This window comes from Ovis aries, chromosome 4 (genome assembly GCF_016772045.2).
Source record: "Ovis aries strain OAR_USU_Benz2616 breed Rambouillet chromosome 4, ARS-UI_Ramb_v3.0, whole genome shotgun sequence".
Classification (NCBI taxonomy): Eukaryota; Metazoa; Chordata; class Mammalia; order Artiodactyla; family Bovidae; genus Ovis; species Ovis aries.
Window position 1 is genome coordinate 113861135 of NC_056057.1, and position 27167 is coordinate 113888301.

The window sequence follows — 27167 nt, forward strand, 5'->3', positions numbered from 1 at the left end:
AGTTATAGACTTCAATATCCCAGTCACAATAATGAGTAGAAAAACCAGAGAGAAGATAAAGAAATAGAGTACTTAGACAATAAACCAACTAGATCTAATAGATATCTACTAGATACAGCACTCTATGAAACAGCAGCAGTGTTCACATTCTCACATGCACGTGAGGCATTTTGTAGGCTAGATTATGTGTGGTGACAAATTAAGCCTCAATAGATTAAAAAAAAAGATATCAAACAGTATCTTCTCCAAATGTAATGGGATGAGATTAGAAATCAATAACAAAGAAAACTGGAAAACTCACAAAATTGTGGAAATTAAGCAATTTTAAACAACCAATGGATTAAGGAAGAAAATCACAAGAGAAATTAGAAGATACTTAAAGATGAGTGAAAACAAAAACAACATATCATTTTGATGTGGGACAGAATAAGTGGTGCTAAGGGGGATATTTATAAATGCTTCCATTAAAAACAAGAAAAATCTTAAATCAACAACCTAACTTTACAACTTAAGGAACTTGGAAAAGAAGAATAAACTAGACCCAAAGCTGATGGAGGGAAGCAAATGATAAGGGTTAGAGCAGAGAGAAATAGACAATAGAAAAACAATAGAGAAAAATCAGTGGAAACAAAACTTGGTTCTTTGAAAAGATCAACAAAATTGAAAACCCTTTACCTACATAGATTAAGAGGCACAAGCAACAGAGAGAAAAATAGACAAGTTGGGCTTTATGAAAACTGTAAAATTTTGTGCATCAAAGGACATATAACCTGGGGATTGTCTAGTGGTCCAGTGGTTAAGACTTTGTGCTCTTACTTTAGACCTGGGTTCAATCCCTAGTTGGGGAACTAAGATCCCACAAGCCATGTGGCATGGCCGGAAAAAGAAAAAAAAAAAAAGACATAAACCTAATACAAAGTCAGCACACACAATGGGAGAAAATATTAGCAAACCATAGATAAGGGATTAATACCAGACTATACAGAGACCTCCTAAAACTCAACAGCAATAAAGCTGATTAAAAATGGATACAGGACTTGAATAGGCATTTCTTCAAAGAAGATATACAAATGGCCAGTAAACACATGAAAAGATAATATCACTCATCATTAGAGAAACAGATCAGTGCTACAATGAGATACCACCTCACACCCATTAGGATGGCTACTATCAAAAAAATGGAAAAGCACTGATGAAGTTGTGAAGAAATTAGAATCCTTATGCCTTGTTGGTGGGAATATAAAACAGTACTGTCACTGTGGGAAACAATATGGCAGTTCCTCAAAGAGCTAAAGATAGAATTATCGTGTGTGTATGTGTCAGTTGCTCAGTTGTGTCTGACTCTGTGACCCCATGGACTGTAGCCCACCAGGCTCCTCTGTCCAAGGGATTCTCCAGGCAAGAGTACTGGAGTGGGTTGCCATTGCCTTCTCCAATAATTTTCCTACCATCCAGCAATTTTACTTCTGGGTATATATCCAAAATAATTGAAAGCAAGGTTTAAACAGAATAGCAGCAATATTTTCAGAATATTCTGAAAACAGAATAGCAGCATTAGTCGCAATAGCTAAAATGTGGAAGGAACCCAAATGTCCATGGATGGATGAATGGATGAGCAAATGTAATCTATACATACAATGGAATATTATTCAGCTTTGAAATGGAAGGAAATTCTGACACATGTCAAAACATTGATGAACCTTGAGAACATTATGCTAGGTGAAATAAGCCAGTCACAAAATGATAAAAACTATTATTCTATTTACAATAAATAATCTGAAAAAGTACTTAGAATGGTCAAATTCAGAGAGACAGGGACTTCCCTGGTGGTCCAATGGTTAAGAATCTGCCTTCCAATTGAAGTGATGCAGGTTTGATCAGGGATCCTGGTCAGGGATCTTAAGGTTCCACCTGCCTTGGTATAGCTGGGCCCATGGGTCAGTTTATGTCTTCAGTCTTTTCTAGGCCCGGGTTCCTGAGTAGTCCCACAACTCCAGGAGATGCAGGTCATACCTCATTCCCATTAGGCAGAGGAAAGAAGCCCACCCCACTCTACCCTTCCCCATTGTAGTGTGGGGGACTCAGTACACCTAACAGCTCTTTCCAGAAACATCTCCAATATCCAACTCCCTGACCTCTTCAGGTCCAGTGTTCTGACTCCCTCTTGGTGGCGAAGCTTTGGGTTACAGCCCAGTGTTTCAGCCATTCTTTCCAAGTAGGGCTTTGGTGGTCTAGCTTTGGAATGGGGAAAGAGTTGTCTCCTATTTTGAGGGGGACTTTAAAACAGGCAGACAGAACCACACTTTAATATCTTGTTGCATATATTTATTGCTATTCCTGATTTATTGATTTTAGATATTATCTATTGATTCCTACTGTGGAGGATGAAGATATGGCCCTCTTACATCACCCCAGACCCCCACTTCTCTTCCTTCCATCCTCTCAGAACAGGTATATCATACTTTTTTGGTTAATTCAATGTGAATTATTTGCCTAATAATGATTATGTATTATTTACTTTTAATCAAAGTGACATATGATGATGTTTCATCTGCTGTAATTTTTTCTTATTTTTTATTTTGTGAGTTTTCTGTGCTATCACCACTATTTCTCAAGTTCTTCCTGGAATTAGACAACTCTTCAAAGAGTTTCTTCCACATGATTGAACAGCCTGTGACTTATCTCACTTTTTTTCTGGAGATGTCTATCACTGAGTCTTCCATCCCTCTGCTCTGCCTAAGCTAGTTATTCTTTAGGCCTGCTGCATATCCGTGGCCTTGGACTTTCTTTTGTCTCTCCCCTATTTCCCAGATCTATTGTTTCTTTTAGGTTTATGTCTTCATTTTATTGGAGCACATCCTTCAGTAACTTTCTAAGAAAGGGTTCATGGGAGGAAATGTTTTAAAAGAGTCTGTATACCTAAAAATGCCCTCATTCTGCTCTCACAATTGCTAACTTGGTTTGGGTATAGAGTTCCAGGTTGGAGATGATTATCTTCAGCATTTTGAAAGCACTGCTTTTAAGTTTTACAGGTCCTATTGAGAAGTCTAATTACATTTTTATTCCTAAATCTTTGAACACAGCCTGTTTTTCCACTCTTAAAGGTTTTAAGGTCTATCCCAGTGTTATGAAGTACTTAGTGCTTAATGATATAAATGTTTTTTCATCATCTTTTGTTCTAGGTATCTGGTGCTTCCCCTTCCATGTGGAAACACTTTCCAGTTTGAGGAAACATTTTTGTATTATTTCTTCCTTCCTATTTTTTCTTTCTTCCAAGTCCTATTAGTTAGATATTAGACTTTCTAAATCGAGTTCCTGGTTTTGTTTTATTTTTTACTTTTTCTCCTGTTTTCTGCTTCTATATTTTTTCTTATACTTTCCTAGAGATTTCCTCCATTTTATTTTCTAACAATTCTACTTAATTTTTAAAAATTTATTCTATCATATTTTTAATCTCAGAGTCTTTATTGCTCTTTTCATGGATAACTATCGTGACTTTTCTTGGTGGGAATATTCTCCTTTTTAGGGGAGGGGTTGAAATTTTGTTTTGCTTCTATCTCTAGTACCTTCCATTCTTTTTCCTTCTTGTTTCATGTTCACAGTTTGTCTTGGATAAATATCTTTAGGTTCATTCATATTTAAGAATAAAGCCTTAAAAACTGACTGGAATCTCTGTGTGCATGGCTGGGACTCAAGGGGTAGGTTATGAAAGGTTGTTGCTAAGCCATGAAAGACGTGGGATTCTTGGCCTCCAGAGGAGAGGAATTCAATCCAGGGCCAGTGATAAGCTTTTGTGTAGTAAAGTTTTATTAAAGTATAAAAGAGATAGAGAAAGCTTCTGACATGGACATCAGAAGGGAGCAGAAAGAGTGCCCACCTGCTAGTCTTTTGCAAGCTGTTTTATGTCTGTTACAAAGCTATTAATCAGATAAGAGAGACACCACAAGGCTGAGGGAGTTTTACCAGGTGCCTCTCCCACAATATGCATTTTTGAGATAGGATGGCCCCCAGCCATAAAACAATTGATATGACATCAGCCCAAGGTTTGAGAAAAGAAAGAAAGTTAGTCTTAGCTGGAACTGTTTTGAAGAAAGGCAAATTCCAAAGCAAATACATAGTTTCATTAACATAGCTTAAGAAAAATATTTCCATAAGAAAAATGCATTGGTTAGCTCTGGGTTTGAGAAAAGTTAAGTTCAGGTGGAACCAGGTGTCGTCATGGCAACACAGAATTTTAAGAGCGACCTCCTTTTAATTTTGTATAGAGAAGGAAAAAAATCTGACCCTTGTAGTTTGTTTCTTCCTGCCGCCTAAGGGAGAGACAAGAAATGTCTGACACTTGCAGCCTATTTCCTCCATTTGGAGACCCCTGGCCTTCCTGCCTGTTACCCTCTCAGTTACATTCACTGTCGGGTGACCATCTGTGAACCTGGATGTTTCACTGAAACACCTTCCAAAGTCTGGATCCGTAGGTATTTTGGTGAGGGGGGCTGGGGAGGGGCAGTTCTATTTCTCTAAAGAAAATGTGTACTCTCCCGATTGGCTGTATGCCAAGCTGGTGTTCCTGGAGCCCAGGAATACAACTTCTGGTCTATAGGCTGTCTTCATCTATTTGCATTGCAGTGCTTCTCCTTCATCTTTCACTCACCCCACCATCCCAGGGCCTAGAACCTTTCTGGTTAAGTTTTTTTAGGAGAATAATCTCTCTTCTCCTCCTCGAGGGAGGGTGGTGGTATTTTCCGGTTTCCTGGAATAGGTGAGAGGAGCTGGACTTAAACAGGTCTCTTCTTGCCCACCACCTTCTGCCGCGCCTGGTGCCTCCAGGTCCTGGCTCTTGTGGGGATTCTGAGGTCAGCCTCACTTCTTTCTCCTTGTTACCCGCTCTGCTGGCGTTTGGTGTTCAGCTCTGTTAGTTCTTCTCTTTTATCTCCTTTCCTTCTAAAAATGCATTAACATTTCTAGTGCAGCGTCTCTCTTGGGCTTATGCTTCTTTTTACTGTTATTATTCCTTTGCCCTCATTTAAGAGATGTTTGAAGGATATGTGTTCAGTCTACCACAGATTAATAATCTATTATATTTTCATGAGTAGTAATTATGTGGGTACACACACACACGAACATATAAATATATCCCAATGATCCAAAGATGAATAGTGAAAATAATCTCCCTTTACCTTGTTCTTCAGTCCCTCAGCAGAAGTGCCCACAGTTACCAGTTGCTTGCATATGTCTTTCCAAAAAAGTTTATACACCCATTCACATTGATACGTAAAAAGCATGTAAGTAGAGATGATGGATTTTATTTTAAATCAAGAAAGAAAAATTTTCACATGCCCCTGAAGACTATTTATGTTTTCAGTAAAGGGCAGTGCTTAACCCAAAGACATGTATCTCTTTGAGGTGGATTTCAGGGCCCACTGCCGGTGTAGACACAGCATTAGGGGCCTTTCAAGTGCCCCGTGTAGTAGCCACCTGCACCAAGGCCAGCCATGGGTGTCTCTGAGAAGCACGTACATGGGACAGTTGTTGGTGACCCTCTCCCACTTCTTGTGTGACTTTATCATCCCTGTCTTCTTTACTTTTGGCCTCTGTATTTCTTCCTGTTTTTACCCTTTCCCCTCTAGATGTATGTAGCCGACTCATGGCTTCCATGTCTGGCCCATGGAGCTAAGGGATACCCCTAATCTGGCTGCCTTTTTTGGGTTTTAAGAATCAATTGGAATCCCAGACCAGTTTGCTTTCATCATACCCCTAGTTGAATAGATTTTATCAGGAAATACTCCCGAGGCCTTCCCAGGTCTTTCGGGTGGGTTGCTTGACTTGATAGTCCAGGGCTGTGACGTCACTGTGACTCTTTGTCCCCGCAACAGGGCCTGCTGCTGCCAAACCAGACCTGATCTCAAAACTGGAGCGGAGAGCTGCACCCTGGATCAGGGACCCACACAGGCCAAAGTGGGGGAAAGGCCATCCTCCTTCAGGTGGGTCTTGACCTGCTGAGCGCTTGAAGGGTCTATCGGGGGGCCAGGCAGCTACAGCATGCCACACAGTATTAGTTCAGCCACACTCGTGTGAATCTATCGTACATGCAGCCCTGTGTTAGGCCCTGGGTAGAAAAACATGAATATGAAACTAACCCTGCCTTCACAGCATAGAATAGTCTGAGAAACTGGGATTGTTTGGGAAAAGGAAGGAGCTTTGATGAGTGGAGGTGAAACCAGGATGGTGTGGTAGAGCTGATGGGGGAGATACGTGGTGGACACTGGTCACGAGGAGCCATGTGACCCACAGGCTGTGAGCCTCCCCCAGCTCCTCTGGTGTTTAGTGACAACACTGCTGGTCTGTGGGAGTCAGCAGTTTTGCATATGTCTGTCAGTAACTTATTGGCCCCTAGCTACTGTGTATACCTCTATGCCCCCTTTGTTTCTCAGGCTAATAAGAAGACTTATGGATGTTTACCCTCATTTCTTTATGGTGCCTCGAAAGAGGATTAAGACCATCCAACAGCATCTACGGCCAAGGTGGTTAATTAAGCTTATGAGCATCTGATGTCACGTGATCCCAGGGTAGCTTTGTGGGTAGAGAAGGGGTGGCTGGCTGAAGCAACCATGAGGATTAGCACATAACCCGTGGGGAGCCAGACTGACTTTCAGAGAAAATAATGGGAAAGGGTTTCAAGAGAAGCCACTCCTGGGAAGATCCCCTGGAGAAGGGGACAGCTACCCACTCCAGTATTCCGGCCTGGAGAATGCCATGGACTGTATAGTCCATGGGGTTGCAAAGAGTCCAACACGACTGAGCGACTTTCACTTTTCACTTTCTGATTTCTAGAAAGGTGGAGCCCATCCATCTTCTCTGCTTTGCATAAGGGGTACTTACTGAATTGGGATGTCTTAGCTGATAGGATGCTGCAGAGTCCTCGGCAGCAAAACCAAGCACAGTCTGATTTGCCCCAAAGGGAAAAAGAAGATGGTGGCCGTTAGAGAGGCGCACACACAGGCCTCGGCTGTAGAGTCCACGTGGCTTCCAGTTCCTTCTGTGGAGACGTGTACTTCCTACTGCAGGCCCCGCCTTTGTGAGGCAGACGGACAGGCCAAAATCAAGAGGACTTACAGACCCCGATCAATTCAGAGGTCGTGGTTTGGGCAGTTCCCATGGTTAGTGATGGACCCCAAAGAGACCAAGCTCTTCTGCTCAGCTTGCAGAGAAAGGCCTAGTCTCCATGACAGTTCATCCCGGCTGGTCCGCGGCTACACGGGCCCTTTCAAAGTGGAGACTTTAAAGTACCACGAAGTCAGCAAAGCACACAAGCTCTGTGTAAACACCGTGGAAGTCAGGGAGGACGCCCCGCAGACCGCCGCAGTCCCCGAGATCTCCAGTGACCTGATGGCCAACATGGAGCACTTTTTCCATGCCGCCTACTCGATCGCATACCACTCGAGGCCCCTGAACGACTTTGAGAAGATCCTGCAGCTCCTCCAGAGCACGGGGACCATAATTTTGGGCAAATACCGAAACCGTACCGCCTGCACGCAGTTCATCAAGTGCATCTCCGAGACTCTGAAGAAGGAGATCCTGGAGGACGTGCGCAACTCCCCGTGCCTGAGCGTGCTGCTGGACAGTGCCACGGACGCCTCCGACCAGTCCTGCCTGGGCATCTACCTGCGCTACTTGAAGGGGATGGAGGTGAAGGAGTCTTACCTCACGCTGGCCCCCCTCCACAGTGAGACGGCCGATGGATACTTCGAGACCATCATCTCGGCCCTAGACGAGCTGGACATCCCCTTCCGGAAGCCGGGCTGGGTGGTGGGCCTGGGAACCGACGGCTCCGCCCCGCTGCGCTGCGGGGGAGGCCTGGTGGAGAAGCTGCAGGAGATCCTGCCCGGGCTGCTGCCGGTGCACTGTGTGGCCCACCGGCTCCCCCTGGCTGTGGTCGATGCCTGCGGGGGCATCGGCCTGGTCAAGAAGTGTGACCGGCACATCCGAACCGTCTTCAAGTTCTACCAGTCCTCCAACAAGAGGCTGAATGAACTGCAGGAGAGCGCGGCTCCCCTGGAGCAGGAAATGGTCCGCCTGAAGGACCTGAATGCGGTCAGGTGGGTGGCCAGCGAGAGGCGCACGCTGAACGCGCTCACCCTGAGCTGGCCCGCCCTGGCCAGGCACCTCCAGAGCGTGGCGGACGCGGGTGGGCAGGTTGGGCACAGGGCCCAAGGCATGCTGAAGCTGATGAAGGGCTTCCATTTCCTCAAGTTCTGCCACTTCCTCTTGGACTTCCTGAGCCTCTACCGGCCTCTGTCCGAGGTGTGCCAGAAGGAGATTGTGCTGATCACCGAGGTGAACGCCACGCTGGGGCAGGCCTACGTGGCACTGGAGACCCTCCGTCACCGGGCAGGCCCCAAAGAGGAAGAGTTCAATGCCAGCTTCAGGGATGGGCGGCTCCACGGCATCGTGCTGGAGAGGACTGAGATGGCAGAACAGCGGTTCCAGGCAGACAGGGAGAGAGTGGTCCTGACGGGGATCGAATACCTCCAGCGGAGGTTCGACGCTGACCGTCCCCCGCAGCTCAGGAACATGGAGGTGTTTGACACCAAGGCCTGGCCAAGCGGGATGGCCCTGGCCAGTTTTGGGAATGATGACATCCTGACCCTGGCCAGGTATTTTGAGCTCTCGCTGCCCCCAGGATACAGCAAGCAGGCGCTGCTGGAGGAGTGGCTGGGCCTGAAGGCCGCGGCCCAGAACCTGCCGTTCTCCATGCTGTGCGAGCACACGCTGGCCCGGCACCGCCGCTTCCCCCTGCTCAGCCGGCTCCTGGCCCTGGTGGTCTGTGTGCCCGTCTCCACCGCCTGCTGTGAGCGCGGATTCAGTGCCATGAACCGGATCAGGACCGATGAGAGGACCAAGCTCTCCAACGAGGTGATCAACATGCTCATGATGACGGCTGTGAACGGTGTGGCGGTCTCAGAGTATGACCCCCAGCCGGCCATCCAGCACTGGTACCTGACCTCCTCAGGCCGGCGGTTCAGCCACGTCTGCACCTGTGCCCCGGTGCCGCCCCGCTCTCATGCAAGTAAGTATGCATGGCAGAGCTCCTAGACGCGGGGATGCCAAAGAGGAGAACCTCAGCTTCCCAGCCCCTCCCTGAGCTGACAGCCTGGTAGATTCCGCTCAAGTCAGCCGTCACCACAGACTTGCTTTAAGGGGTCACTTGCTCAACTGTTTGCTAGACCAGTGGGTGCTCAGGACAGGTCACCTTAATTCAGCTAGACAGGCTGGGCGCCCACACTGCAGGCCACAGGGCGCAGCGCTAAGAGCAGGAAGTTCCAGAGCCAGGCTGCCCAGGTTCAAGTTCTAGTCATGCCGCTAACTAGCATGTGACCTCGGGCAACTTAATCTCTCTGTACTTTGGTTTTTCATCTGTAAAGTGAATTAATAACTCTGGGAGATGGGAAGGGACAGGGAAGCCTAGGGTGCTGCAGTCCATGGGGTTGTGAAGAGTCGTATACAACTTGGTGACTGAACAACAACAACAACGGTGCTTAGAACAGCGTCTGGCGGGTAACACCCATGGTGGTCGTTAAAGGTTCAGCTATGACCAGGACTAACTCGACGACTGGACGAGTGCTGGCAGGGACACCACCTTGCCATGGTCTGTGGGGACCCTGTCTGCAGCAGGAAGAGGTCAGTGCAGGTCAGAGGGGCCGTGAGGACCATGTTGCGTGGAGGAGAAGGTTAGGGGTTTCAGGCAGGGGAGGGGTCCATGAGGAGAGCCTCTCAACTGGAGGGCTGGGCTGGGACTAGGTTAGAGGGGAAGTGATATTATCCCGGAGGCCCAGTTACTGAAAGTCTTAAGCAAGAAATTTTCCTCTTTTCAAGTAGTCACTGAACAAAGAAAACCAGAGCTTCTCCAGGCTGTGCACGGGGCTCCGTCCTGTTGCTTCCACTCTCATTCTGTCTCGGGGTCTGTGGTCATCAGCAGTGGACTGGCCTCAGGGTTGACAGAGGCTCTGTGGGAAGCAGGGTGGCCCTGGGCCTGCAGCTAGGCGGTGGGTGCAGGGAGGTGGGAGGTGGAAGTGGGGAGAAGGAGAGGGTGCTTCTGAGATAGTGTCCTTCACCCAGCATCTGTTGAACGAGTTACTCTTTGAGCTTGGCCCCGGGGAGTGGAGGAGAAGGTGCCCTCATCCGTGCCCTTCTGCAGGTTGTAACCACAGGGCGATGGGACTGTACCTCTGAAGCAAAGAGAACCCAGCCAGATTTTTATATAATGAAACCTTCCTCCCCAGGCAGTTTCTCAGCCTCGGCACTGTGGACATTTGGGGCCAGATAGTTCTTTGTTGTGGGGGCCCATCCTGTGCTTGGCCAACCCTAGCTTGCCCATTACACACCCACTGGTTACCAGCAGCACCATCCCGGTTGTAGGAATCAGAAACGTCTCCCTCCAGACTCTGCCTAGGGTCCCCTGGGGGCAGAATCGCCCCATGAGCTCCGCTGCCCTCGGGTGGAAGAGTCCACAGAGTGGGACTCGCTTGAGCCCCGGAGAGCAGTCCTCATCCGCCTCCAGTCTGTTTTGCCAGGGGCTACTCCCCCAGCCTCCCTCGGGTGCAGCTGAATGTGGGGGGGATGGATTATCACCTGAACTGTTCTCTCCTGCTCACTGTGCCTTCTCTTTCCTCCCACACGAGGGGCGGGGCTCAGGAAGAAGACTGGCGCGTTCTGCAGGGAGGAGCCCACCGCCCAGAAGCCTCCTGGCCTGTCCTGCAGGGAACCGATGGAAGTCCTGACGGCCTGCGTCCCGGAACCTCCTGAGAGGCTCCTGTGTCCCCTCCTTGGCCAGGAGGCCCCAGGCTGTCCTGCCAAAGCGCTCCTGTAGTAGGAGCAGGAATCTGAGGGGTTCACTCCTTGGAGCCCCCTGCTGCCCTGGCCCCGTGATCGTGGTGACAGGCCCTGGGATTCGAGGCTGCCCGAGTCTTCACTGGGTGGGACTCTAAGCACCAGGAGGTGGGCAGTGACAAGGCAGTTAAAGCCACACCCTGGGAGGCAGGGGGTTAGGAGGTGCACGGCCTGTTTCCCGGGGCCCTTCTCCAGGCCCAGGGGGACCTCACAGCACTTATATATGCACAGAGGTTCTATCTCAAGCTCACTTTCAAGGTGCTTCAGCACGTAATCCCATCATGAAATCCCCAGCTTCTGGTGGCAAGGAGACTTTTCCAAAGTGGGAATGACAGCTGGGGGAAGGGGCTTGAAGGAGCTCTCCGGCCCCTGGGTAGTTGGGGAGCATCCAGGGGGCAGCCCACAGCCTGAGGCACAAGGTGAGGGCAGAGGGTGAACAGGACTGGGGTCGGCCTGGCTCCGGGCTCTGTCCCCCTGGCTCCACAGAAGCAGGGAAGCCTCAACCTCACATGGGAGACCTGCCTCAGAGGCTGTCTCTGCCTCGTCGCGGGGCCTGCCTCTGCGATGCAGCAGGCAGAACCCCTGCACCCTGAGCAGCCAACAGCTCCTGGACGGGAGGAGTGTCTCCCTGGAGGGGCCCGGCGCTTCCCACCAGTCCAGCCCCTGTGTCATGCCGAGCCCTGGATTTCTGCGGAGCAGAGCGTAAGGACGAGTTTGCACTTGGGGGGCTTGGGATCCAGCCCCAGCTCTGCTTCAGGCAGTGGGTCAACCGTGATGGCCCCCTCCCGTCTCCTGTGCCTTCGCGTCCCTCTCTGTGAAACGGCAGCAGAGAAGCCAAGTGCCTGTCAGTGCCCGGCCCCCGCGGGACTGCTGGCTGACAGCTCCTATGCGGGCAAAGACGGGCCTCAGGAGGCAGAGTGGACTTGGCTGTCATCAGCTCTTGTCCCTGTCCCTTGCCACTGATGTCCTTATTGTGGAAGGAGGTGCCCTCACCATACTGGTCTAGTCCATTCTTCCCAGAGGTGCTCTGGGGACCGGCCTGGGAATCAATAGGGGTGTTGGTTTAAATGTTTTAACACAGACCCACCTGATCAGTTCCCCGGGCCTGTTTCCTGCAGGCCCACCAGAAACTTCATGGGCTCACTGAAGCCTGAGGAGACCACCCTGGCGGCACAGAGGGTGTCCCACACGATTCGGTTCCCGTTGCCTCTCCCCGTCTCCCTTTCCACCCGGAAGTAAGGCATGTTTCCTTCTAGGGCAGCTGCCCTGGGGAGGCCTAGGCTGCTTGTTTGCCCGAGGACGATATGGTATCTGCCTCCCGCCTTCCTTTCCACAGGTGGGAAACCAGGGGAGCTTGGAGGGAAGGCTTCGGCCTTTCTCTGGCTTTAGACAGGCAAGAAGCAGTTCTCCGTCCTGACTTGCTGCCGGGCCCCAAGTGGGGTCCCTGCCTGTGCTTCAGGCCCAAGCAGTCTGACCTCGAGCAGACCCTGGAAAGGTGCTGAGAGCCCCTGAGATGTTGGTACCGAGTGTCTCATGGGCAGAACCCATGGTTCCCAGTGTTCCTGACTCTGCCTTACCACCATTACTTTCCCGTTTTCTTCAGCTTTGAGCCAGGAGTTTTGTTCTCGCTTCCTGCCTTTTAACCTGTGGCGCTGTGTCCTGGGGGCTGAGCTGTACCGGGGGCCCTTGGAGCTCTGGCTGCGCCACTGTCCACATAGCCAAGATGGAGCCCAGGCCTCCCGACCCATTCACATGGGGCTCTACAGGGAGTTGAGGAATCCGTCCTTGGCCAGTTGCCTAGGGTGTGAAATGGCAGGGTGGAAGAGAGAAGGGCCCTTTCAAGTGGGGCTTTTATAGCTCCCACCTGACCTGTCGGGATTCCCTTTGCGTGACGTTCCTGTAGCAGCTGCCGTCCTTTAAGACTTCTCAGAGCAAGAGATTAGTCCTGCGAGCACCACTGTGTGTGAGCGCCACTGCACAAACCCCGCGTGTGGCGGAGGCCCGCCAGAGCTGCCCCTGCCCCTCCACACCTGTGCCCTGAGGAAGCCTCCAGTGCCAGCTGTGAGGAACTTGGGCCCCTTGGGCGGGGGGACTATTGAAAATGCTGTTTATCATGGGAGGTTACACCGCCCAGTTCCTCAAGGAGCACAGCCGTGCCTCTGGCTCCCCGCTGTTAGCTCATGGAAGAGAGGACGCTGGCCATTTTGCGGAGGGCCCCAGGGCCGAAGCATGGAGAGACCCCGCCCCCTCGCCTCTTGCCCAGGTTCCTGTGTTTTGTTTCAAGAGTCTGGCAGCCTTTCAGACTCCAGGGCCTGGAGACCCCACTGTTGGAGAGCCTGCCTACTTTTGCCTGGAGAAAACAAGCTGAACGGCGCTGGGTATGGAAGGAGCGAGCTCTCTGCCTTTGGCCAGAGCCCTAGCCCTGCCTCCACCCTTGTTCCCCACCTGTAGTCTCCATAGCGATGCCGAGAGGGCTGACAAGCTCAGTGACCAGCGGTATAACAGACAACGTGAGTTCAATAGCCATAGAGACCAGGCAGGAGGTGGGGCCGGCCCCCACCCTAGCCAGACGCAGAGGAGGTCAGCTCCTCCAGACCTTTTGCTTCCCTCAAACCCAGGTTCAGTTCCTAGGGTGCTAAGTACCTAAGGACCAGGTGATGATGGGCCTGTTCCCTCCATCCAGGGGTCCGTCTGCCGAGGTCCACTTCTCTGGTTTCAAAGATGTGCAAAACATAGTTTAAGAAAACCATGTTCGATTTTCAACTTGTGTGCTATCCGAATAAAGCAGAGCTTTTCCCCATATATGCCTCTATCCCATAACTCCTATAGGAAACCGTTGGAGCGGATCAAAGTCTGCCTCCGCCCCCGAGTGTCGAGCTGCCGCGCATGCGCGAGCGGAGCGGCCGAACGCGCGCTCTCGGGACGGTGGGGTCCTGCTGCGCATGCTCGGCGTCCCCTGCCCGGCCGCGACAGGTACTCAGCGGAGCATCCGCATCTCTGACCCGCATCCCGCGCCTGGCCATGACGGCGCATTCCTTCGCCCTCCCGGTCGTCATCTTCACCACGTTCTGGGGCCTCATCGGCATCGCCGGGCCCTGGTTCGTGCCCAAAGGACCGAACCGCGGGTAAGGATCGCGCGCGGCCCAGCCTCCCTGGGGACCCCTCTGCTCCTGGGCCCACCCCTCCTCCGGCGCGAGGCGGCAGCGGTGCAGCGGGCACTGGTCCCGGCGCACGGTGCTCCAGTCCTCCTCCCGGGTCCGCGCTGGGTCGCGAACAACCGGGTACAGGCGGGCTGTCGGGGCCAAAGGGCAGAGAAGGTCGTGCTGTCGAAAGGAGGAGACAGCTACGCCCGCGCTGTCCCCTGCCCCCGCGCCTGGGAAGGTAGTCTGTGGCGAGCCACTGATGCAGCTTGCCCACTCCTGCCCAGCTGTGACCTTGAGCGTCCCTCACCTCTTCAAGCCTCACTTTCTTCTTGGGTCACTGGGGGTGATGATGACTTCTGCCTTTTAAGGCTGCTCTGAGGATTACACAAAATATATAAAAGTGTTAGTTGTGCATGGCACATACTGTATGGAATAATTTTTTGCCAGTGTCAGTGTTTCTTGGGGGCCCCCAGCAGGTTTCTATACCTGTGGCACCACTCACCGGTTTCTGCTTCATAGTCTCTTCAGCAGTGATGGGCCCTCACTCTTTGATGACAAGTTCCTCAAGGTGGAAGACTGTCTTTTCACCACTGTAGACCCCAGTGCCCAGCTCAGGACCGGCCTATGGTGCTTGGTAATGCTGAGAGAATGGATCAGATGCTGATGTCTCTGGCGCCAACCTCAAGCAGAGGTCATAGGGCCTGGTTTGGGTTAGGGTTAGCTTCAGCTGGAGGCTGCATATGGGTGTTTCCTCTGTTTTTCAAGATTCTTGGGGCTGAGGTCCCATGGCCTCGCCTTGTAAACCGTTTTAGTGCATCAGCTCTCCTGCACACTTTGGTGAGTTTTTTCTTGTAACTGAAGTCTCTCCTGCTGCATTTAAAGCCTCTGTTTCCAGTCTTGGAGTGGGACTCAAGGCAACCAGCCCCTATTCTCAGTGTAACTGCTTACTCTGCTTCAGAGGTGACCCTCGGTCTCCTTGCTTCTTGCTCTGTCTTCTGTCTTCCCTTTGCCCAGTGAATTTTGGATCCCAGAGACCACTCCATGGTGGGTGGCTGCAAATGCAGCTGTGTGCAGTGTCGTTCTCCAACGTGACTCCTCTACGATGGAGAAACAGTGGGTGATGGAGAAGGGACATAGGTGAAGGGAAAGATTCATAATGTAAGTTGGATGTGGTCGAGGTTGGCTTTCCCAAGAGGTGACACTTGGAGTTTTTCTTTTCCATCTAGCAATTCTTACCTAAGAAGATCTCAGCCTCCTTGTGTTCAGGTGGCATCAAGAAGGCCAGAGGGAAAGGGGTTGGCACCAGGAGCTCTTTCTCTGGCCTTGGCGAGGCCTCCTGAGGGCGCTGCTTCAATCCATCCTGACCTGGCATCCTCTTCCATTGCAGAGTGATCATCACCATGCTGGTGGCCACCGCCGTTTGCTGTTACCTCTTGTAAGTACTGCTCTCCCAGCTCCTAGTCCACAGGGGCCCTTCTCCTCCCTTCTTTCCTCCTCTCCCAGCCCTGCTCTCACCTCTGTCTTGGTACCGACGCATTCAGCTCTTGAAAGGCTGAGTCTGTAAACCACAGAAGAGGAGGGGTTTGGAGTAGCAAAGAGAGCGACAGGCTGGGAGTTATGAACTCAGGGTTCTGGTTCTGAGTGTATCATCTGGACAAGCTCTGCCATGTCCATGGGCTGTGGTTGTCTCATCTGTGACATGAGTGAGTGGGGCCTGCTCGGTGCCTGTTGTCCCCGATGGGCATCAGAATCCCCTGGAGAGATTGTAAAACACAGGTTTCAGGGTTCCACCTTGGACTCACTACATCACAGTTCTCACAGTCTGCACGTGGGAATCTGTGTTTTTATTTAAAATTTATTTATTTGTCTGCATCAAGTCTTAGTTGCAGCACACAGAGTCTTGTGTTGTGGCGTGAGGGGCTTAGTTGCCCCACATGTGGGATCTTAGTTCCCCAGCCAGGGATTGAACTCACATCCCTAGCACTGGAAGGCAGATTCTTAACCACTGGACCACCGGGGAAGTCCCTCCAGGAATCTGTATTTTTAATGCATGTCCTTGAGTGCTTGTGATGCAGACCATTTAGAACCACTGGGTGAACAGTGATCTTCAAACTTGGAAAAGTAAGTACATATAGAATACTGTCCTATATTCCAAGTCCTGGGATACAGGACACATACCAAGAGATGCAAGTGCCTGGACCATGTGAGGGGGTCAATTTCCATGTCAGTAGGGTCTAGGTGTTCTCTTTCTATAAGTGCGTTTCATGGTAGCCCCTCCCCTTTTGCAAAAGAGACACTCCGCCATTGCTCCCCAGTTCTTCTATGTCAGCCTGCTCCATGTTTAAATCTCCCTGGCTGCCAAATTGAGGAATAAGTCCAAGCTCTGGTTTTGAGGAAGGCCTTTCTCATGAGCAGTTGGTGGTGGTGGTTTAGTCACTCAGTCGTGTCCGACTCTTGTGACCCCATGGATTTAGCCCACCAGGCTCCTCTGTCCATGGGATTCTCCAGACAGTTAAGCCATCTTAAGTCGGAATGGCTTCCCTCTGTGCCCCTGGGGGCCGTCTTACCTCTTCTCTAACGCCCTGAGTCCAGCCCCAACACAGGGATCTTATAAATCTACAAAATAAGTCAAACTAAACCTAAACCCAAACCCATGTGCCCAGACTGAGCCCCCGAGCTGGCTGCAGTGCAGATGTTTCCGAGGGACCCTTCCCTCTGAAACCCAGACCGTCCATGTGCTGGGTGGGTCCTGTGACCACTGGCGTGGTGCATGGCGGAGTTCCTGGTGCCCCGGGCTCACCTGCACTGTGCTGTCCCTGGCAGCTGGCTCATTGCCATCTTGGCTCAGCTGAACCCCCTGTTCGGGCCCCAGCTGAAGAATGAGACCATCTGGTACGTTCGCTTCCTGTGGGAGTGACCGTCGCCTCTGCGGCCCCAGGTACTGCCGGGCGGGCGGGCAGGCAGGGGTGGGGAGGACGAGGTCAGGCAGGGTTGCAGGACTTTGCATGTGGACACAGGTGGTCATTTATTATGAAGAACAAACCCCTGAGCACCTGCTCCGTGCCCCCCCACCACCCCCACGCTGTGCTGCGCAGCGCAGACAGAAGATCAGGATCCTGGGGGGAGCACGTGGGCCCAGCCTCACTCATGGGTTCCCAGACCCCCGAGGAGGCAGCGGAATCTGTTGGGAGGGCGGGCTCAGGGGTCGTGGTGAGCCGCGGCTCCCCAAGGCGGGGCTGGGGGGCAGGGTCTCCACTGCGAGGCCATGACCCTGTCATGTGATGTGATTTCAGGTGCCCCCGCTGTCCAGATGACCGTGGCTCCACTGTCCCTGATGACCCTTTTGTCACCGTCCCCCCACCTCCGTCCCCCTAGCTGTGTCCGGTCCCTCTGGGCCCCCTCCCCTAAGGCCTGCCGGGTTCTGGAAAGGCCTGCCGGGTTCTGGAAAGTCCCGCCTTCCCCAGCTCAGGAAGGCCGAACTCAGAGCCAGCCCTCAAGTTCCCTCTGCCCGCTCCTCCCCAAGTAGGTTCTGACCGGAAGCTGACTAGGGTGGGGGCTGCCTTGTACTACAAGGGGGAGCCCAAGGCCGGCTGGGGCATCGGCATCCTGGGGAGGAGGGCTTGGAGCCAAGATGCTCAGAGGCTGGAGAGGAAGCCCTAGGGAGGAGGCTGGGTCCTGCAATGCCCAGCTCTGTGATCCCAGAGCATCTGCCCGCATGAGGTCCTTACCCGTGAGATGGGCTGTGGTGAAGGCCCGTCTTGGGAGTTCTCCTTTGATTTTCTGACATGCTTTGATGTGAAATTTCTGGAAACGTTGACATAACGGTCAAACATTCACACACAAAAAGCGCCACAGTAATTTGGATCAAGATTGAAAAGCTGTACGTTCAGCATCCTTTATCCTCCGAGTAACTCAAAGGGGCTTGCTCAGGAAGTGGCATCTCCTCTGCATATTCTCTCCTCGCTTCCTCCCTGACCTGGGCCTCCCTGTCTGGGGATCGGGCTACCTCCCTTCCCGGGGGCTCAGCCTGAAGCAGCTCCCCCTGCACCTCAGGCCTAGACTCCCCATGGGAGGAGGATTTCTGAGCCCCTCGAGGTCGCCTGGATGGAGGGAGGGCGAAGACAGACAGGTGTGAGTGATGTGTGGGCAGCGCCGTGGGCCCTGAGGACTGTCTCCAGTGCAGGCTGGGAACCCCTGGCCTGGTGAGGACCGCAGGCAGAGCTTGCGGGCATGGACCAGAGGGAGCCTGGGGCCCCAGCCCGTGCGCTCACTTCCCCCAGCAGAGTTGGGGCAGACACCTGACAGTCCCAGAGCTGACTCGAGTCCCCGACTCCATTCTGCCACGCTGCCTCCCTGGGGAGGGGGAAGCCAGTCTCTTGTCTTTATTGACTTTGTTTGATTGGCATTCTGTTCAGCAGGCATCTTTTTTGGCACAGTGGCAGAATGTGGTACATCTTCCCTGGATTTCTTGCCCCTGGGCTTGGCCTCTTGCTCAGGTGGGGGCCTCTCTTTGACATTCCTCCACCCCCTGTCTGGCCCCCTTGCTGTGCTGAGCTCTGCGGCCCCCTTGGAGTGGGGTGCTGAGCCTCGTGGCCATGTCTAGTGACTAATGAATGAAAGGTGGGGAGACTCCTGTCTGGGAGCCAAGTCCTGGCTGAGGCCAAGTTTGCTGCCTGTCGCACCCCTGCCTGCCCAGTTCCCGTTTCCTTGGTGGGAGGATTTGAGGGGCAGGAAAGGGGCCTGGCAGCTGCTTGGCCCTGCAGCCGTGGAGTATGGACATCAAGGACTACGTTTTCCTGAGACCTGAGAGCGAGTACAACTTCCCGGATTCTGCCCAGAACCAGGCCTGGCAGGAGGAGGAAGACGGAGGACTCTTTCAAGTGGAACTTTGCCCACCTCCCAGCTGTGATTAGAGAGTGCACGGCCTCTGGGGTCTGCAATAAAGCCTGTTCCCAGCTTGTGGAGCGTGGCCTTCCTCCTTCCTAAGTGTTCCTAAATATCCATGGTTCCCTGCACAGGGGAGGGTGATGGAGTGAGTAGAGAGAGGAGCTCCAGGAGGAGCAGCTGGGAAGCTAGGGGTGGGGTGTGTGGAGATGGGACTGGGAGAAGTGAGGAGCCTGGGTTCATCCAAAATGAATGTGGAGCCATGAAAGGGATGGGGGGCATGGGATGTGACCCCACTAGGCTTCTAGGATGATCTCTGCTCTGGGCGTAATGGGCCCCAGATGAGAATGGTGGGGAGGATGGGGGCCCATGAATGGGTGAAGGGCTAATTAGGAGATCAGGGGGCCCAGCGAGGGCTGTGGGAGGAGGGATGAGGCAGGATGCACCCTGCAGGGAGCTGTGGACAAAGGGGTGCCCAGGACCTGGTGGCTGGAACCTGTCAGCAACAGGCCACAGAGGAGAAGTGATGATCTGGGGCATCCTGCGTGTCCTGGTGAGCCTGGTCTCCCTGTGGAGATGCCCAGCAAGTGGTTGGATGCTTGGGTTTGGAGATCAGGATGAAGCTGTGGCCTGAAGACCTGAGATGTGTGTGTGTCTGTCCCCGAGTTCTCACTGAACAACTGGGTGGCAGCCTCTGTCCCGAGGAGCCCCCACCCCCCAACCCCCACTCTCTGGGGAGTCTCTGCAGCCCAGGGCAGGCAGAACCCTCCCAGCAGGCTGCCTCCCTGCCCTCCCTCCCTTTCTGCCTTTGCAGCCATTCAAGGAGAGAGAGCTTGGGACGTCCTCCCGGGGTCTGTGCCCACTCTGTGTGGATGCTGCGGCTCTCAAAGCTCTCAGCCCACCTCAGTGCAGGGAGGAGGGGGGACCACAAGGCGAGCAGGTTTTGTCAGAAATAAACACAATCAGACATCAGTTAAAGCCGTGAAAGCACATTTTATTCTGTAACAACTGACAGGGAAATGAGAACGCTGCGGGATCTGGGCATTTTGGCAGGAAGGTGAAAGCCGGTGGGGGGGGGGGGGTGTGTGGACAGGGCCCAAGCAGAGCCAGGAGTGAAAAGTCACAAAGGGTTGGTAGGCACAAGTGCGGCTAGGCCACTGAGAACGGGACACGGGCCCAAGCTTTCCTGAGTTCATCTCAGAAGGAGGGTTCTTAAGAGCCACCCCTGGTCTGCAGGAGATACATCTCTCTCCCAGAGGGACCGAGGAGGATCCACAACCGTGGATGTACTAGGAAAGGGCGGAGGGGTGGGGGTCAGAGGCCCGTGGTTGGGCACTGGCTAGAACAGACAGTATATTCTAACAGTACATCCTTCTGACAGCCCAGAGCTTGGTCAGACAGGAACCCAGCGTGGCCAGGTTGTCCCAGGGATGTGGCTTAGGCAGCCAGAAGCCAAGCCAGGCGGGTTGAATGTCCTAGTGCTGGGTGTGGACGGGCTTGTTTGTTTCAAGCAGGAAGTACCCTACCACCCCCTTTGCCTTGCCAAGTGGGATGGAAATCAGTAAATGACTGCCTCTGACACAGACACTCACTACAGGAAGCAAACGATCCCTGAAGATGGGCAGTGGGCAAGGGTGGGACACCCCTGCCCACCCCTAGTGGCAGAGTGGAAAGCTTAGCTCAGCTGCACTCACAGAGGCTGGCCAGCAGAGGGCGGCGCTGCCCAAAGGATGGAGACCTCAGACCAGATTATGCTGTCATTGGGAGTGCAACTGCTCTGCACTGATGTTAGAGGGTGTGGCAGTTATAGGGAATGGGGAAGATTTTCCAGATGGTACTGGAGCCTGGGTGAAATGTCACTGAACGATATGTAACTGCAACAGCCAGGTATTTCTGGGGAAATCCAAAGGGCGGAGAACTAAGGGACCTTGGCAACTGGATGCTCCTGTGAGGCCAGGCTTCCCAATGATCTTCCGTGACTTATCCCCACCTCAACATCCTGAGACCTGGCACGTTCCAGTCTACGGTAGGGACACCCATCGGCCCAGTGGAGAGGATGAAGGTGTCTGTTACTGCAGGCTGCAGGGCCACCCTCCCTGATGAAACACCTAGACCAAGGCCTGTGATGAGGGCCTTTGGGTTGCTTTGAACAAAAAATCAGTGTGTAGATAACACTGGGAATGTGAAGAGCAGAGAAATCAAGTGGGGGTGGTTGCTGTCTGCTCCTGAGAACCTCCAGGGTCACCTGCAGGACATGATCTTTGTTTATAAGCCTTGGGGTTTCCAGAAATGGAGTCAGTTGGCAGCCACTGCAGTTCTGCTTGACTTGGAGCCAGAAGGGTGAGGGCCGGTGACCAAAGTCTGCACTAGCTCAGCGCACGCTTCATGTAATGAACCTGGGTGAGAATCACCCAGGACAAACAGACCCATAGAATGCTGGGACTAAAGCCAGGCCCATCACGAAAGGATCTCCAGGGCTGGAGCGAGGATCCCAGACTTTTAATCCCAGTGCTCTGGGTCATTCTTAGGCAGGCCCACACAGGTCTTAGGACCTGAGTTTTGGAATCATGCAGTGGTATTTCTGTGCTGAGACATAAAGAGCCAGAGCTCCGTGGAGCCTCTGGAAATGCCGTCTAGCAGTTTTAGGAGCACCAAAGCCTTCAGGGATTACAGGGTGTCTGAGTGGACTCTAATCCCAGTGCCACGTGGCCCAGCAGAGGCCAGGTGAGGGACAGGGTGTCACACAAGCCCAGCTGAACTTTGGCTCACCCTGCAGGCATCTGCTCCGAAAAGGGTTGGGGTGGATATTCTCAGAAACCCATACAGCCCCCACCTCAGCTCCCTGATCTGGGGATTAAGGGCTGTGATGGCAGCAAGGCTTTCCCTCTGCAGTAAAGGTCAGCCTTTCTTCCCCTGACAAAGACCCAGGAGACATCAATGAGTGATCCTCTGTGCCTGACCACTCCCTGTCTTGTACAATGGGAGCATGGGGCCACAAGGACCATTGCCAAAGTCTGGGCTCCCTGTCCCCCAATGCCTAATAGAAACATGGAGACAGAGTTTGGAGGAAATTGAAAAGAGTAGCTTTATTATTTTTTGCCAGGCAAAAGGGATGCATAGCAGGCTAGAGCCTGAAGAGCTGTGTCCCCTTCTCTTGGGAGTAGGGAGAGGATTTATATACTCTTGAAGGTCTTGCCTTTTTTTTTTTTCCTCTTGCAAAGTTTCAGAGTGACTACAGCTGGCATCAGGCAACTCAATAGCTGGGTGTGGTGTCCCTGAAGTTATCGGCCTGTGACCTTTCTGAAATGCAGGATGCCACAAGAGAATATATGGGGGAAGAAGAATGCCAGGTGCAGGGTGTAATCTATATGGAGTCACAGAGTAATTAGCTTGGTGAAGAACAAGTCCAGCTACAAGTGTCTGCTAGTGGTAACAGCTAAAGCATACCCCAGGTTGTTTACCTTTTGGAGGCCTGTTTGGCCGGTGTGCGCCAAAGGCTGTTCACTCATTTCTGGTTTTGCTGCAACAGGATCATGGCATAGCCTGCAGCTTTCACCCGTGCTGATACCAGGGGCAACAGCTGTGCTCTTGGTCTGCAGCAATTGATTCAGCAAACAAATTTTTCTCTGTTTTTCTGTCTGGTCAGCCTCCCAGAGGCCTTTCACTTAGACTGAGCCGCAGGAACTGGGCTGCCTGAGTTCAAAGTGCAGCTTCTCCAGTAATTAGTTGAGTGAAAGTTATTTAATCTTTCTGAGCTTCGGTTTTACCACCCAGTTGGTATGATACTACTAGTGCCTGCCTTGTAGAGGTTCTGAGTGAAGAGTGAAGTCGCTCACTTGTGTCTGACTCTTTGCGACCCCACCGACAGCAGACTACCAGGCTCCGCCGTCCATGGGATTTTCCAGGCAAGGATACTGGAGTGGGCTGCCATTTCCTTCTCCAGGGGATCTTCTCAACCCAGGGATCGAACCTGGGTCTCCTGCATTGCAGTCAGACGCTTTCACGTCTGAGCCACCAGGGAAGTCCTGTAGAGGTTGTGACTGTGTGATAAATGGGTTAATAGTGCCTGCCTCCTCAATAAATGCCATCAACCAATCACGTGACTTTTACATAGTAACTCTACTTTCATGGTTCCCTTCATTCTGCCAGGATCTCAGCTTCCTTCACCTTTTCTTATTCCCATCACGTACTCTACACCGATCTACCTTGTGGAGCAGAAAGTGGCAAGCACCCTGAGTGCTTTGATGTGTGAGATAGAACCTGGGAAATATGTGCCACAAAAAGTACCCAGAGCTTGTTTATGCAGCTGTATTTCTGTGTTTTGTGTTAAATGTCCTTAACGTAGTCTATAAATGTACTGTCCTCTTGATAAAACACTCATGCTTTGGGGGTGTGGGGATGAAGAGGGAATGGGTACTAGACTAGATCTGCTGAATCTAAAGTTCTTGGGGAAAATAAATGTTTAAGAAACAACCAGGAGATTTCATAAAAAGCAGAATATTGACAAGAACACTAGCCCTCCCAGATATTTAAAAGTATTGTGAAGTCACAAGATGAGAGGCTACAGAAATGAAAACAATGGTGTTAGCACATGAAAAGACAAGTCAATAGAAGAAAAGTCTAAAAATAAACTGATAAACATTCAAAGCAAATCTATGAGGGGAAGATGAGTAAAGGCAATGAGGAGTGTGGGGACTCTCTCCCTCCTGGTGACAAAATTACTACTGGCTGGATCAGAGATTTAACAAATGTAAATGAAACTATAAATGTACCAGAAGAAAACATAGGGGAATTTTAAAAAATTACTTAATTATGGGAAAGGTCTAAGTAAGAGGGGAAACAAAGAAATCCAGCAGTGATGAAGATAAAATGGATAAACTTTAATTAAAATTTAGATTTTCTGCAAAGCAAAAAATGTGAATGACAGACAAGGAAATTATTTGCAACCCATGACATACACATACACAGAACAACTGTACAAAAAAAGGTCATAATGACCTGGACAACCACGATGGTGTGATCACTCACCTAGAGCCAGACATCCTGGAGTATGAAGTCAAGGGGGCCTTAGGAAGCATCACTACGAACAAAGCTAGGGGAGGAGATGGAATTCCAGCTGAGCTATTTCAAATCCTAGAAGTTGATGCTGTTAAAAGTGCTGCACTCAATATGCCAGCAAATTTGGAAACCTCAGCAGTGGCCATAGGAATGGAAAGGTCAGTTTTCACTCCAAACCCAAAGTTCAAACTACCACATAATTGCACTCATTTCACATGCTAGCAAAGCAATGCTCAAAATCCTTCAAGCTAGGCTTCAACAGTATGTGAACCAATAACTTCCAGATGTTGAAGTTGGATTTAGAAAAGGCAGAGGAACAAGAGATCAAATTGCCAACATGCACTGGATCATAGAAAAAGCAAGGGAATTCCAGAAAAACATCTACTTCTGCTTCACTGACTACGCTAAAGCCTTTGACTGTGCAGATCACAACAAACGGTGGAAAACTCTTAAAGAGATGGGAATTCCAGACCACCTTACTTGCCTCCTGTGAAACCTGTATGCAGGTCAAGAAGCAACAGTTAGAACCGACAAGGGAAAAATGGATTGGTTGCAAACTGGGAAAGGAGTATGTCAAGGCTGTATATTGTCACCCTTTAACTTCTATGCAGAGTAAATCATGTGAAATGCCAGGCTGGATGAAGCACAAGCTGGAATCAAGGTTGCTGGGAGAAATAGCTATAACCTCAAGTGTGAAGATGACACCACTTGCAGAAAGTGAAGAGGAACTAAAGAGCCTCTTGAAGAAGGTGAAAGAGGAGAGTGAAAAAGCTGGCTTAAAACTCAACATTCAAAAAATGAAGATTATCACTTCATGGCAAATGGATGGGGAAACACTGGAAACAGTGACAGACTTTATTTTCCTGGGTTCCAAAATCACTGCAGATGGTGACTGCAGCCATGAAATTAAAAGACACTTGCTCCTTGGAAGAAAAGCTCTGACAAGCAGACAGTGTACTGAAAAGTGTATTGAAATTACTTTGCCAACAAAGATCCATATAGTCAAAGCTATGGTTTTTCCAGTAGTCATGTACAGATGTGATAGTTGGACCATAAAGAAGGCTGAGTGCCAAAGAATTGATACTTTTGAACTGTGGTGTTGGAGAAGATTCTTGAGAGTCCCTTGAACTGCAAGGAGATCAAACGAGTCAATCCTAAAGGAAATCAACCCTGAATATTCATTGGAAGGACTGACGCTGAAGCTGAAGCTCCAATACTTTGGCCACCTGATGGGAAGAGCTGGCTCATTGGAAAAGACCCTGATGCTGGGAAAGATTGAAGGCAGAAGGGGCCAGCAGAGGGATGAGATGGCTGGATGGCATCACCGACTCGATGGACATGAGTTTGAGCAGCTCCAGGACTTGGTGATGGACAGGGAAGCCTGCTATGCTGCAGTCCATGAAGTTGCAAAGAGTCAGACACCAGTGAGTGACTGAACAACAAACACATATACAGAGGTCATCAATAAGGCACAGCAGGTTAATGGGAAAGGAGACAAGCAGGCAATTCACAAAAGAAGTGGTAGAAGTGACTTTTCAGCATGAAAAGACGCTTCCCATCATTTATAAGCAAGGAAAGCAGATGGAAACAACAATGTAGCCCCATCATTACCTGTTCTGTTAACAGAGGTCAAAACTGCTGACAAACTATAACAGACATGTCTCCTAACAGTCACAGTCAGTGTCGCCCGCAGCTCCCCTTGCCTGAATACTTCCACGCACACTAGCTGACTTCGGGCTGTCAGCGCTGTCTTCCTGCCCTGTGCTGCAGGCTGGAAGTGCTGTCAGGAAGTTATTGCCATCGGCGTACTCTTCCACCAGTGGTTGCTAGGGCTTGCATGTGCATGCTCCTGGGGTTTCCCCAGCTCTGGTGGCCCCCTGAGCGGGTGGTTTGTGCTTTTGTCTTCATCAAGAGGTGTGTTCCCCGGGCCGCCTACCAACGCCATAGAAGAAACGTGGCAAACAGACCAACCACAAGATGACCTGGAGCCAAGTGTTGCCAAACCTCAGCAGAAGCAGAGTCACATGAGTGAAAGAGAAATGCTTATTGTTCTAAGTCAGGGTTTTCAAGTGTGGATATGCAGCATCATGGTGGCATAGCTGACTGACGCAGCGTAATGACAGGTCTAGCGCAGGGTGATATACCTGTTGTGTTTCTACTCCCTTGTTGATGATACTTGCATTACTCCAGGTTCTCCTGTTACAATGAGCATCCCTTCATAGGTCTTTGTGCACATGTGCTGGAACTTTGCTAGGATGTATGTCTCCATGTAAAGAGCAGAGTTGTGGGTGCTGTTTACTTTCAATGTTACAAGATATTACCAAATTGTCCTCCAAAGCAATTATTTACGCTCTGACAACACTTACAGGAACTCCTGGGCTTCATTTGTTACTCAGCCTTTTTTATTTTTTCAACCAGATAGTGTGTGTAAAATGGTATCTTGTTTTAACTTACATTTTACTAATAATACCTGATGAGCCTGACTCTCTTCATCTGTGTGTTGACCGTTTGGATTTCGACTTCTCTAATTTGTTCATGTTGTTTGCTTGCTGTTCTATTAGACTTTTTTGGTCTTTTTCTCACTGATTTATGGAATTTCTGTATATATTTTAGCTACAAGTCGCCCTGATCCCATACAGCTAGTGCCAGGAAGAGAGATGGAAGGAGACAGTGTGTGTGGGGGAGGCGGGGGGGTACAGTGCAGTTCAGTTGCTCAGTCGTGTCTGAATCTTTGTGACCCCTGGGCTGCAGGATGCCAGGCTTCCCTGTCCATCACTGTCTCCCGGAGCTGCTCAAACTCATGTCCATCGAGTCGGTGGTGCCATCCAACCATTTCATCCTCTGTCACCCCCTTCTCCTCCTGCCTTCAATCTTTCCCAGCATCAGGGTCTTTTCCAATGAGTCAGCTCTTCACATCAGGTGGCCAAAGTATTGGAGCTTCAGCTTCAGCATCAGTCCTTCCAATGAATATTCAGGACTGATTTCCTTCAGGATTGACTGGTTTGATTTCCTTGCAGTCCAAGCAACTCTCAACCAGTATATTGCTAGTTACCGAAGTCCTTTTCTTTTCTTTTCCCCCCTTTCCCCCCTCTTCTTTTATATAGTTATCCTTACATTCAGTTGACCATTTCTTCATTTGATTCCCTTGCTCACCACAGACAGTTCCTGCTGAGCTCTGTCTCTCCTGTGTCTGGCATC

The 27167-nt window shown here is 51.1% G+C and overlaps 3 protein-coding genes across 5 annotated transcripts in view; all 3 read left to right on the forward strand.

Moving 5' to 3' along the window:
* ZNF862 (zinc finger protein 862) overlaps positions 1-13684 on the forward strand; it is a 36357-nt gene extending 22673 nt beyond the window's left edge. For all 3 annotated transcript variants that reach the window (XM_060415191.1, XM_004008160.6, XM_042248998.2), the window contains 3 exons: positions 5871-5978; positions 6956-9064; positions 10677-13684. In XM_060415191.1, the coding sequence (XP_060271174.1) occupies positions 5871-5978; positions 6956-9064; positions 10677-10864 (2405 nt within the window). In that variant the 3' untranslated portion in view covers positions 10865-13684. The remainder of the gene's footprint in view (positions 1-5870; positions 5979-6955; positions 9065-10676) is intronic.
* Positions 13685-13826: 142 nt separating this feature from the next.
* Positions 13827-18989, forward strand: ATP6V0E2 (ATPase H+ transporting V0 subunit e2). Its single transcript, XM_012177362.3, has 4 exons — positions 13827-14009; positions 15415-15462; positions 16851-16965; positions 17321-18989. The coding sequence occupies exons 1-3, from the start codon at positions 13906-13908 to the stop codon at positions 16942-16944; spliced, it is 246 nt and encodes an 81-aa protein (XP_012032752.2). The 5' UTR covers positions 13827-13905; the 3' UTR covers positions 16945-16965; positions 17321-18989.
* Positions 15444-27167, forward strand: part of LRRC61 (leucine rich repeat containing 61) — a 32357-nt gene continuing 20633 nt past the window's right edge. The window contains exon 1 of the mRNA XM_042249003.1: positions 15444-15462. The gene's annotated coding sequence lies outside the window, so the exon portion shown is untranslated. The remainder of the gene's footprint in view (positions 15463-27167) is intronic.

Bases quoted from the DNA above. Each gene is read 5' to 3' on its own strand.
- ATP6V0E2 (XM_012177362.3), top strand. From the start codon at position 13,906: ATGACGGCGCATTCCTTCGCCCTCCCGGTCGTCATCTTCACCACGTTC. The intron at 14,010-15,414 runs GTAAGGATCGCG...CTTCCATTGCAG, and splicing joins CCCAAAGGACCGAACCGCGG to AGTGATCATCACCATGCTGG. The intron at 15,463-16,850 runs GTAAGTACTGCT...TGTCCCTGGCAG, and splicing joins GCCGTTTGCTGTTACCTCTT to CTGGCTCATTGCCATCTTGG.